At 45.2% G+C, this 12977-nt stretch overlaps 2 protein-coding genes and 1 pseudogene across 7 annotated transcripts in view; 2 read left to right on the top strand and 1 right to left on the bottom strand.

Annotated features, from left to right (window-relative positions):
* The window catches only part of WDR33 (WD repeat domain 33), a 112865-nt gene that overhangs the window by 81804 nt on the left and 18084 nt on the right, over positions 1 to 12977 (bottom strand). The gene's annotated exons all lie outside the window — the stretch shown is intronic.
* On the top strand, positions 2209 to 2578 carry LOC133765557 (NHP2-like protein 1). Its single transcript, XM_062199112.1, is given in 2 exon segments — positions 2209 to 2442; positions 2444 to 2578. Coding segments are annotated over 2 exon segments (369 nt in total).
* On the top strand, positions 2642 to 5152 carry LOC133762773 (poly [ADP-ribose] polymerase 2-like; annotated as a pseudogene).

Raw genomic sequence — 12977 nt, forward strand, 5'->3', positions numbered from 1 at the left:
ATCTTCCACTGCTTTCCCAGGCCATAGCAGAAAGCTGGATGGGAAGAGGAGCAGCCAGGTCTCAAATCAGCGCCCATATAAGATGCTGGCACTGCAGGCTACAGCTTTACTCACTACACCACAGTGCCAGCCCCCTGATCCACTTCTGATATAGCTCCCTGCTACTGACCTGGGAAAGCAGCAAAAGATGGCCCAAGTACTTGGGTCCCTTCCACCCATGCAGGAGACCCAGATGGCTCCTGGATTCTGGCTTCAGCCTGGCCCAGCCCTGGCTGTTACAAACCTCTGGGGAGTGAACCAGCATATAGAAGACCTGTCTCTCTGTCTTTCCATCTCTAACTCTTTCAAGTAAATAAATAAATCTTAAAAAAAAAAAAAAAAGGCAGCATTATCAATTTATCAATGTGTTCCTTTGCTTATTCTTATCACTTTTAACAGCTTATCATTCCCTCAAAAAATGACATTACATACGCAGTCTACAATAACTGAAATGTTGTTATACAGCACAAGATTATATTTATTCTCCATCTACAGAGATGATGATGTGGTTTTTTTCTTAGTCTATTATTAGAGTAAATTATCCATGTTGATTTTCAAATGTTGAACCAGCTTTATATTTCTAGCATAAACCCCTTGGGTTCTTTGTTTTTTTTTAAATATTATTTATTTACTTGAAAGTCAGAGTTACACAAAGAGAGAAGGAGAGGCAGAGAGAGGTCTGCCATCTGCTGGTTCACTCCCCAGTTAGCCAACTGGGCAATGGCTGGAGCTGTGCTGATCTGAAGCCAGGAGCCAGGAGCTTCTTTTGGGTCTCCCACATGGATGCAGGGGCCCAAGCACTGGGGTCATCTTCTACTGCTTTCCCAGGCCGTAGCAGAGAGCTGCATCAGAAATGGAGCAGCTGGGTCTTGAACCAGTGCCCATATGGGATGCTGGCACTGCAGGCGGCGGCTTTACCCACTATGCCACAGCGCCAGTCCCACCCCTTGGGTTCTGATGTATTGTACTTTTGTATATTGCTAGATTGAAGTTACTAATATTTTGTTTTGACTTTAACATCTATGTTTCGGAGGGATACTGATGTGGTTTTCTTGTTATATCTTTATTTGGTTTACATCAAGCCTCAAAAATGAGCTGGAAGAGCTCACTCCTCCAGTATTTCCTGGACTATGTAGAATTGGTACTATTATCCTCTAGAAATGTTGGGTAGAATTCACCAGTGAGGCCGGCGCCTTGGCTCACTAGGCTAATCCTCCGCCTTGCGGCACCAGCACACCGGGTTCTAGTCTCGGTCGGGGCGCCGGATTCTATCCCGGTTGCCCCTCTTCCAGGCCAGATCTCTGCTGTGGCCCGGGAGTGCAGTGGAGGATGGCCCAAGTCCTTGGGCCCTACACCTGCATGTAGGGAGAGGCACCTGGCTCCTGGCTCCTGGCTTCGGATCAGCGCAGTGCGCAGGCTGCAGCGCGCCGGCCGCAGCGGCCATCGGAGGGTGAACCAACGGCAAAGGAAGACCTTTCTCTCTGTCTCTCTCTCTCACTGTCCACTCTGCCTGTCAAAAAAAATAAAAATAAAAAAAAAAAATTCACCAGTGAAACCATGTGGACCTCAAGCTTCCTCTGGAAGGTTCAAACCATGAATTCAATTTTTTGATAGATAACAAGACTACTCAAGGTTCCTATTCCTGAATGAGTTCTGGTAGTTTGAATCTTTGAAAAAATTGCTCACTTTCTCCCAAGTCATCAAATTTGGAGGCAGAGAACCATTCATACTGCCTTACTAATATCTTTTATTATTTATTTTTTGACAGGCAGAGTGGACAGTGAGAGAGAGAGAGAGAGAAAGGTCTTCGTTTGCCGTTGGTTCACCCTCCAATGGCTGCCGCAGCTGGCGTGCTGCGGCCGGCGCACCACGCCGATCCGAAGCCAGGAGCCAGGTGCTTCTCCTGGTCTCCCATGGGGTGCAGGGCCCAAGCACTTGGGCCATCCTCCACTGCACTCCCGGGCCATAGCAGAGAGCTGGCCTGGAAGAGGGGCAACCGGGATAGAATCCAGCGCCCTTACCGGAACTAGAACCCGGTGTGCCGGCGCCGCTAGGCGTAGGATTAGCCTGTTAAGCCATGGTGCTGGCCCAGAACTAAGTTTTAAGAAACTAGTTTTGGCTCTGACACTGGTTGTTCTTCGAGAGTGGCGAGCCCGCAGAGCCGCAGCCATGACTGAAGTTCATGTAAATCCAAAAGCCTGCCCCTTTATGGTTGTCCACCTCACCAAGAAGCTACTAGACCTGGTTCAGCAGTCGTGTAATTACAAGCAGCTTTGGAAAGGGGCCAATGGAGCCACCAAGACCCTCAACTGGGGCATCTCTGAGTTCACTGTGATGGCAGCAGTCCCTGAGCCCCTGGACATCATCTTGCACCACCCGCTGCGGTTTGAAGACAAGAAAGTGCCCTAATGTGGTTGTGCGCTCCAAGTAGGCCCTGGGGCGGGCTGTCATCACCTGTTCCATCACCATCAAAGAAGGGTCACAACTGAAGCTGCAGATTCACTCCATTCAGCAATCCACTGAAAGGCTCTCAGTGTAAACCTGTGATCTCCCCCATGCCCTCCACGCTGACTCCTCCCCCTGAGGGCTGAGGCTGGGTATCATGGTGTCTGTGTTAGTGTGTAGCATTTTCAGCTGCTTTCTATTATAAAATATTGTAGTATTAAATCTGGTCTCTGGACTTTTGTATTTTGGTTTTGTTTCCAGGATTGTTTCTCCCCATCTCCTTTCCCACCCTTTCTCTCTGCCATCCTTTTACCTTCCCTAGCGAATAAGGAAGTAATACCCCAAACAGAGGGCAGCAGCATTCAAAGGCAGGAAGAGCAGGAGAAACCTGACTGTGCCAAGATAGAGATCGGGTTCCTTTCATGCTTTAACCTCCTACTGTGTGCAGGGTATCATGCATATATAGTATAATAATTCTAACTCAATAGGGATTCCAACATTATCTCTCTTCATGACTAGATAACAACAGTCACATTACGTCCCTTGTGCCTGGCATACAGAATCATCCCGTACATGTTAAAATGAGTGAGAGGCTTGTTTTGCTCTCTAGGGGAATGTGTACTGGTTGAGAAGAAAGCATCCTCTGAGGTTGTTAGGTTTATGTCAAAGCACTATATACTAATGTACCCCTGATGTTTGCTTTTGATGTGACACTGTGTTCTCAACCCTGAGGGTGACATGAGATTCCACAAGCAGCTGGGTGAATGAGACAAGGAAGCTGACCTAGTTCTTGAAGGAGTCAGGAGTAACAGAGGGTTAGATTATGCTGGAATGAAGGATTCTGGGAAAATCATGGAGACCTGGCTGGAAGCTGCAGTGCAGCTGGTGGAATTCAAGGAAACATCCTCTCTGGTGAACAGGGCCGTCTTCAATGGACACATGGCACTGTCTCCTGCCATAGTGGGTCAAGTGGATTCTTTATCACCAAAATGCTAATGTATCATTCATCCTTGCATCCTAATAAAAATAAATTCATAATTCCAATTCAAAAAAGAAAAGAAAAAAGAAACTAGTTTGGGGGCTGACGCTGTGTCGGAGCAGGTAAAGCTGCTGCCGAAGTGCCAGCATCCCACATGGGCTCAGTTCGAGTCCTGGCTGCTCCACGTCTGATGCAGCTCTCTGCTATGGCCTGGGAAAGCATTTCAAAATGGCTCAAGTTCTTGGGCCCCTGCACTCACGTGGAAGATCTGGAAAAAGCTCCAGGCTCTTGGCTTCAGATCGGCCCAGCTCTAGCTGTTGAAGCCATTTGAGGAGTGAACCATCGGATGGGAGACCTCTCCTGCCTCTGCCTCCATAACTCAGCCCTTCAAGTAGAATATAAATTCAGTTGCTAATTCTATATCGGCTTAAGTTTTCAACCAAAAATACAGGGCAGTTTTAGTTGGAAGTTCTGTAAAGTGAAAAACAGCATGTATCCCATATGTGATAAGGGTCCTTCCAAACAGAGATTCAGCCGAAGATATTTCTAGAGAACTGACAATCAGCTTCAACATAAATATTTTTTAAAAGTACGAAATAAGGAGATAAGTATCTTTAGTGTATTAGAGATTTTTTTTTTATTTATTTATTTGAGAGGTAGAGTTACAGACAGTGAGAAGGAGAGACAGAGAGAAAGGTCTTTCGTCCGCTGGTTCACTCCCCAAATGGCTGCAACGGCCGGAGCTGCACCGATCCAAAGCCAGGAGCCAGGAGCTTCTTCTGGGTTTCCCACGTGGGTGCAGGGGCCCAAGGACTTGGGTCATCTACTACTGCTTTCCCAGGCCATAGCAGAGAGCTGGATCGGAGGAGGGGCAGCCAGGAATAGAACCGGTGCCCATATGGGATGCTGGTGCCACAGGCGGAGGATTAACCTACTGAGCCACAGCACCGGCCCCAAGTATATTTGAGATATTTTTAACTACAGTTTATTTTAAATAAGAAATACATCTGCCTCATTGAACCAACACTATAGAAACCTACATTGTTCCTTGCACCCTCTAGAGCCTGAAAGTTATGAGTTCAAAGTGATTTCTCAGTACCTACAGTCTACCCACACTCCTACACACAATGACTATACCATGACCTTGCTGGATGTTTTTGAAGTAGAGAAGGAGGGTGAGAAAGAAGCCTTCAGAGAGGACCTTCATAACAGGATGCTGCTGTGGCATGGTTCCAGGCTGAATAACTGGATAGGAATCCTGAGCCATGGGCTTCGAACTGCCCCTCCTGAAGCTCCCATCACAGGTTACATGTTTGGGAAAGGAATCTATTTTGCTGACATGTCTTCCAAAAGTGCCAATTACTGCTTTGCCTCTCGCCTAATATACGACTGCTGCTCTTATCAGAGGTAGCTCTCAGGCACTGTAATGAATTACTAGAGGCCAATCCTAAAGCAGGACTACTTCAGGGCAAACACAGCACCAAGGGACTAGGCAAGATGGCTCCCAGTCCCACCTCCCCCATCACCCTGAGTAGGAGTACAATGTCATTAGGACCAGCAAGTGACACAGGAATTCTGAATCCAGAGGGTTATACTCTCAACTACAATGAGTTTATTGTCTATAATCCCAACTATGTCCGTATGCGATACCTTTTAAAGGTTCAATTTAATTTCCTACAGCTCTGGTGAATGTTGATTTTTTTAAAAAAACAAGGAAAACAAAATGTACTTTTCCAGCAAATAAGTAGTGTTGTGCTTCTGATTTCTTTATGTATAAATATATTTTGTGTAATAAAAATACAAATACATCTGCCTAAAGGATGGATACCCTTTCACATGTACCTCAGAAGTACTGTCTCCTCCCAAACTATATGACACTAACCTAGAGACTGACTGAACATGCAATCTGTACAGGAATTGTAAATTATCAGATTTTTAAATTTTTATTTATTTGAAAAGTAGAGACACAGAGATAATCCATCTACTGGTTCATTCCCCCAGCAAGAAGCGCTCAAATACAGGATGTTGGCACTCTAAGGAATATCCCATCTGTTGTGCCAAATGCCCACTCCCACCCTCCCCTATAATGAGAACTTTTCATGCCAAAGGTTCTGATACACTGATGGGTCCAATCACTAGGACAGTTATACTTGTCAGGGAGAAGTACATGAAAATGAGACAATTTAGTTAACGCATCTCAGCAAATCTCTAGTTTAAAACAATATAGTGAGACAGTAAAATCAAAGCTACAGCATACAAAAATGTACAGGACATTCTGAGACAACTGGTTTAGAAATTTAAACTAGAATAATACAGGAGAAGAGAATTAACTAGTCTAGGTTATGATGGAATCCTGAATTTAAAATAAATAAGTAAATAAATAAATTTTTTTAAAAGGAATTAAAAAAAAAGAAAAAGGTGGGAGGAGGGCCTGTGGTACAGCCATTAAGTTGTCACTAGGGATACGCATGTCCCATATGGAAATACCTGGGAGTGCCCAGGTTTTAGTTGTGGCTCTGCTTCTGTTTTCAGCTTCGTGTGAGGCAGCAGGTGATGGCTCAAATAGTTTGGTACCTACAACCCACATGTAAAACCTAGATTAAGTTCCTAGCTCCTAACACCTGAGAAATGAATCAGTAGTTCTCTCAATTTTTTAAGTACTACTGGCTGTAGGAAGTGCTGTGGAACAACAGATAAGTCACTGCTTGCAAAGCCAGCATTCCATTTTGAAGGGCCAGTTCTAGCTCCAGCTACTCAGCTTCTGATCCAGCTCCCTGGTGATGCACTGGGAAGGCCTCTACTACCTTTTGTGCAAGACCCAGATGGAGTTCCAGCTCCGGTTCAGCCTTGTGAAGCCCTGTTCTGGCCATTTGGCGAATGAACCAGTAGATGCAAGGTCACTCTTTCAAATAAATAAAGTTTTAAAAAATCAAAAAGAGAAAACCCAAATAAGTTGTTTTATTAAAAATAAAAAATGTTGGGGCCAGTGCTGTGGTACAGGTTAATCCTCTGCCTGAAGCACTGGCATCCCATACCTGCACCAGTTCAAGATCCAATTGCTCTACTTCCAATCCAGCTCTCTGCTATGGCCTGGAAAAGCAGTAGGAAATGGCCAAGTTCTTGGGCCCCTGCACCCTCTTGGATACCCAGAAGAAGCTCCTGGCTCCTGGCTTCAGAAAAGCGCAGCTCCAGCCATTGTAGCCATTTGGGGAGTGAACCAGCACAAGCAGACCTTTCTCTCTGTCTCTCCCTCTCACTGTCTGTAACTCTACCTCTCAAAAAAATAAAATCTTTAAAAAAATAAAAACTAAAAAAATCAAAAATGTTGGCTATGAGTTAAGTTCTAGCAGATCAACTTTATATGCCTTTAAATAGAAACACAGGGGTGGGTCCTGTGGTGCTGTGAGCTAAGCCACAGCTTGGAACACTCCATCCCACACTGGAGTGCTGATCCGAGTCTGGCTACTCCACTTCCAACCCAGATACCTGCTAATGTTCCAGGGAAGCAGCAGAATATGGCTCAAGTACTCAAGTTCTTGCCAACCATGTGAGAGACTGGAAAGAGTTCCTGGCCAAATCCTACCTGTGGGAGCCATCAGGATAGTAAACGACAGAAAATCTGTCACTCTGCCTTTCAAATATATAAATAAATATTTTTTTGTTTTTGTTTTTGACAGGCAGATTGGACAGTGAGAGAGACAGAGAGAAAGGTCTCTTTTGCCGTTGGTTCACCCTCCAATAGCCGCCGCGCTGCAGCCGGCGCGCCGCACTGATCCAAAGGCAGGAGCCAGGTGTTTCTCCTGGTCTCCCATGGGGTGCAGGGCCCAAGCACTTGGGCCATCCTCCACTGCACTCCCTGGCCACAGCAGACAGCTGGCCCGGAAGAGGGGCAACCGGGACAGAATCTGGCACCCCGACTGGGACTAGAACCCGGTGTGCCGGCACCGCAGGCGGAGGAATAGCCTATTGAGCCATGGTGCCGGCCTTAAATAAATATTTTTAAAATAACAGAAACACACACAAAACAAGATTTTGTATTGATCAGCTCACAAAATTACAATCACCATAGACCTACGGCAATCTTACCCTGTATTTCCCTTAAGACTAATAGTTCAATATTTGTTAATTCAGCAGCAGATGCTGTGGTATGGCGGTTAAACCGCTCCTTGTAGTGCCAGTATCCCATATAGGCACTCATTTGAGTCCTAGCTGCTCTACTTCCAATCCAGCTCCCTACTAATGAGCCTGGGGAAGCAGTGAAGGATGACTCTAGTGCTTGGGCTCTTGCACCCGCGTGGGAGACCTGGAAGAAGCTCCTGGCTTCAGCATGGTCCAGTCCCAGCCGTTGCTGCCATTTGGGGAGTGAACCAGAAGATGGAAGAGCTCTCTCTCTCTTGTGTCTCCAATTTTGCCTTTCAAATTAATAAAATAAAATTTTAGAAAAAAAATTAATTCAGTATTCATGAAGACTTCACAGAACCTAAGTATTGTAAATAATAAGAATTAACTAGAGTTGGCAGTACCTTCTATTTTACAAGAAAAAAATAATAGAACTGGATAGGACAGCATAAGACAGGCAGACCCAAGGCTGGGTCAAGACCAAAGCTGGGAATTGGGAACTCAATCCAGATTTCCCATGGTGGTGGTAGGAGTCAATTACTTAAGCCATCCCCTCTTTCCAGGGTCTGATTCAACATGAAGCTGGAATCAGGAGCTGGAGGTAGACATCATATCCAGGCACTCTAACATGGGACATAGGTGTCTTACCAGGCATGTTAACCACTAAGCCAAACATCTGCCCCTCTCCAGTCTTTTGCAATCTCCTTCAGCAACAGAATCCCTTCTTCAAGCCACATCTCAGAAGCAAATTCAAGAAATGGAACAAAATTGTACCACTCTAATTACCACTATTTTAGGTGCTAGGGTGCAGAATGGGGAGCAACTATGGAGGGCAAATAACCATGAACTTGAGGCTCTATTACTTTCCTATCCTAGAGAAAACTGTGATCACTAGGTCTTTGTTTCTTCAACCTCAAGAGTGGGGGAACAAGATTTAGGATCTTTAATACCATTTAACACATAAAATTTGTAAATATATACTTAAAATCTTTTATTTGACTTTCAAGAAAACCTTGGCTTTTTATTTTTAGTTGACACATAGAAACGATACATATTTATTGGGTACAGTGTGACATTTCAATAAGGATATAGTGTGTAATGGTCAGATCAGGACAACTGGAATATCATAATTTATTTGTTGGCCAGCGCTGCAGCTCACTGGGGCACCGGATTCTGTCCCAGTTGCTCCTCTTCCAGTCCAGCTCTCTGCTGTGGCCCGGGAGGGCAGTGGAGGATGGCCCAGGTCCTTGGGCCCTGCACCCGCATGGGAGACCAGGAGGAAGCACCTGCAGCACGCTGGCCGCAACACGCCAGCCATGGCGGCCACTTGAGGAGTGAACCAACAGAAAAAGAAAGACCTTTCTCTCTCTCTCTCACTGTCTAACTCTAACTCAAAAATAACAATAATAATAATAATAATAATAATTTATTTGTGCTGGAAACATTCAAAATCCTCTCTGCTAGCTATGTTTAAAAAAAAATTAACTACTGCAACCATGGTTACCTGACCTTGCTATAGAACATTAGATGTTACTCTTCCCATCCAGCTGCATTCTGTACCCAGTAACCATCCTTTCTCTTTACCCCCAACACATTCCCAGGCTCTGATAACCACTATTCCATTCTTTATTTCCATGAGATCAACAGTTTCCACATATAAAAACATGTAATATTTGTCTTTCTGTGTCTATTTTATGTCACTTAATGTCCTCCAGTTCCATCCATGTAGTAGCAAGTGACAAAATTTCATATTTTGAATAATACTTCATTGTGTATATATGTCACATTTTCTTTATCCATTCACGCACCGGTGGACAACTAAGCTGGTTAAATATCTGATTACTATACATAGCGCTGCGATAAACACTCAAGCTCCAACATGGGTGGCAGAGACTCACTCAAGTTATTACCTGCTGCTTCCTATGGTGCACATTAGCAGCAAGCTGGATCTGAGGCAGAGAGACTGGTACTCAAACCAGGGCACTCTAACATAGAATGTGGGTATTCCATGCCATCTTAACCACTCCACTAAATGCCCACCCCCAATTTCTGCTATTTTTAAAATTTATTTTTCATCTACTTGAAAGGCAGAATGACAGAGGGAGGGACAGGGTGGGGGAGAAGAGAGGGAAAGAGAGCTCAATGTACTGATCTCCCATCCTCTGATTCACTCCCCAAACACCCATAACGCCCAGGGACAGGCCAAGCTGAAGCCAGGAGCCAGAATTCCATCCAGTCTCCCACAAAGTCCACAGAGGCCAAAAGCACTCGAGCCATCATCTGCTGCCACCCAGGATGAAGTAGCAAGAAGCCAGATAGGAAGCAGAGTAGCCAGGACTTGACTTGAAGCAGCATTCCAATATGGGACAGAGGTATCCCAACCTGCAGGTTAACCTGGTGCACTACAAAATCGATCTCAAATTTTTGCTATTTTTAAGCCATGTTACAACTAGCTGTAATTTTTCAGAAGTGCCTTCGAATACGTATAAAATTCAGAAACATCCAATGATTTAATCTAGCTATGTCCCATCATCCTATATAAATACATATATATATGACAAAATACAAAGACAAATTATGCAATGGATATGCCACTTATGGTGACTTTGAAATAAATATTACATCATTGAAATACATGCAGAACTAAAAACTTGTGATTTGAGGCCAGCATTGTCATGTAGTGGGTAATGCTATCGCCTGCAACACCAGCATTTACAGTCTTTTACAGCCATTACAGCCATTTGTGGAGTGAACCAGCAGATTAAAGATCTCTCCATCTTGCCTTCTCTCTGTAACTCTCTGCCTTTCAAATAAATAAACAGAAAAAGAAAGCTTACAATTTAACAGGTTATTAGAGATCAATGTAGGCAACCTAAAAAATTCTATTCTGCAAGAGGGTCCTTCATTTCAGTTCACAGGTATAAGCAACTATAGGAAAACAACTTCAGCATATCCATATCATAAAATTCCATGAAAATGAAAAGTTTTTCAACAAGCTATATATGATCTAATGTTACATGGAAAGTACATGATAACTGATTATTTTAAAAGTAATGTATACTTATGTGTAAAAGGCAAAAAATGGAAGGAACACATGAAAAAGCTCAACATGGAATTATGGTAAAATCTTTTTATCTTCTTCATACCTGGGGTTTCTCCAAGTTGTCCAAAACAAATATAGATAACATTTTTATAAGGAGGTAGGAGTAGCGTTATCTGTTGTCAGTTTAAAAAAAAAAAAAGCCGGCCGGCGCCGTGGCTTAACAGGCTAATCCTCCGCCTTGCGGCGCCGGCACACCGGGTTCTAGTCCCGGTCGGGGCACCAATCCTGCCCCGGTTGCCCCTCTTCCAGGCTAGGATGGCCCAAGTTCTTGGGCCCTGCACCCCATGGGAGACCAGGAGAAGCACCTGGCTCCTGCCATCGGAACAGCGTGGTGCGCCGGCCGCAGCACGCCTACCGCGGCGGCCATTGGAGGGTGAACCAACGGCAAAAAGGAAGACCTTTCTGTCTCCCTCTACTGTCCACTCTGCCTGTCAAAAAAAAAAGAAAAAAAGAAAAAGAAAAAAAAAAGCCTATTTATTTATTTAGAAGGTAGAGTAGCAGAGACAGAGGGAGAAACAAGGGTGGCAGGTGAGGGTAGTGAGGAGCAGTGATCTTCCACCAGCTGGCTAATGCAATTAGATACAACAGCCAGGGCTAGGCAAGGCTGCAGCCATGAACCAATTAACTCCATCCAAGTGTCCCATATGGGTGGTAGGGGTTCAAGCACTTGGGCTTGACTGGAAGCAAAGCAGCTGGGGCTGGAACTGGCAGAGATGCCATTGTCATAAGCAGCAAATGGCTTATTCCCTGTACCACAATGACAGCCCCTTTTTTCTGCATTTTAAAATGTGCTGGGGGCCGGCACCGTGGCTCAACAGGCTAATCCTCCGCCTAGCAGCGCCAGCACACCGGGTTCTAATCCTGGTTGGGGCGCCGGATTCTATCCCAGTTACCCCTCTTCCAGGCCAGCTCTCTGCTATGGCCCGGGAAGGCAGTGGAGGATGGCCCAAGTCCTTGGGCCCTGCACCAGCATGGGAGACCAGGAGAAGCACCTGGCTCCTGCCTTCAGATCAGTGCGATGCGCTGGCCGCAGCGGCCATTGGAGGGTGAACCAACGGCAAAAAGGAAGACCTTTCTCTCTCTCTCTCTCTCACTATCCACTCTGCCTGTCCAAAAAAAAAAAAAAAATGTGCTGGGGCTGGCTTTTTTGGCACAGTGGGTTAAGCTGCAGCTTGCAACACCAGCATACTATATCAAAGTGCCAGTTCAAGTCCCAGCTACTCTATTCCAGATCCAATTTCCTGCTAAAACACCTGGAAAGTAATGGACTACGACTCAAGTACTTGGATCCCTAGCATCCATGTGGGAAATCTAAAAGAGTTCCTGGCTCTTGACTTCAGCCTGGCCCAACCCCAGCTACTAGTCATCTAGACAGAGAACCAACAGATGGAGAGCTCTGTCTCCTTCTGTCACTTATTCAAATAAATAATTTTTTAAGAAAAAAAGATTTTTTTTATTAATTTATTTGACAGATAGAGTTAGACAGTGAGAGAGACAGACAGACAGAAAGGTCTTCCTTCATTGGTTCACTCCCCAAAATGGCCGCTACGGCCAGAGCTATGCCGATCCAAAGTCAGGAGCCAGGTGCTTCTTCCTGGTCTCCCATGTGGGTGCAGAGGCCCAAGCACTTGGGCCATCCTCCACTGCCCTCCGGGCCACAGCAGAGAGCTAGACTGGAAGAGGAGCAACCAGGACTAAAATCTGGTGCCTATATGGGATGCCAGCACCACAGGCAGAGGATTAACTAAGTGAGCCATGGGGAAAAAAAAAAAAAGATTTTAAGATAAAACAATTCACAGAGTAAGAAAAATAAACAGCAGCAGGGGAAGAAACTGGAAACTTGAATTCATACTTTGAAGCTGGATCCTAAAATGCAAAGCAGGAAGCCTTAACTGGAGTCTGTGGATACACAGATGGCAAAAGAAGTTCAATCACACCTCCCATCCCAAAGCTGCATGCAGCATTCTAGTATGGATACTTTTACTTTTTCTTTTAAGATTCATTTTATTCATTTGAAAGATAAGAGTTTCAAAGAGGCAAGGCAGAGAGACAGGTCTTCCATCCACATGTTTCACTCCCCAGTTGGCTGCAATGGCCAGAGCTGCACTGATCTGAAGCCAGGAGCTTCTTCCAGGTCTCCCACGAGGGTGCAGGGGCCCAAGGACTTGGGCCATCTTTTACTGCTTTCCCAGGCCACAGCAAAGAGCTGGGTAGGAAGTGGAGCAGCCGGGACTTGAACTGGTGCTCGTGTGGGATGCCGGTACTGCAGGCTGGGGCTTTAACACACTGCGC

The sequence above is a fragment of the Lepus europaeus genome, chromosome 1 (assembly GCF_033115175.1).
Source record: "Lepus europaeus isolate LE1 chromosome 1, mLepTim1.pri, whole genome shotgun sequence".
In the NCBI taxonomy this organism is placed as follows: Eukaryota; Metazoa; Chordata; class Mammalia; order Lagomorpha; family Leporidae; genus Lepus; species Lepus europaeus.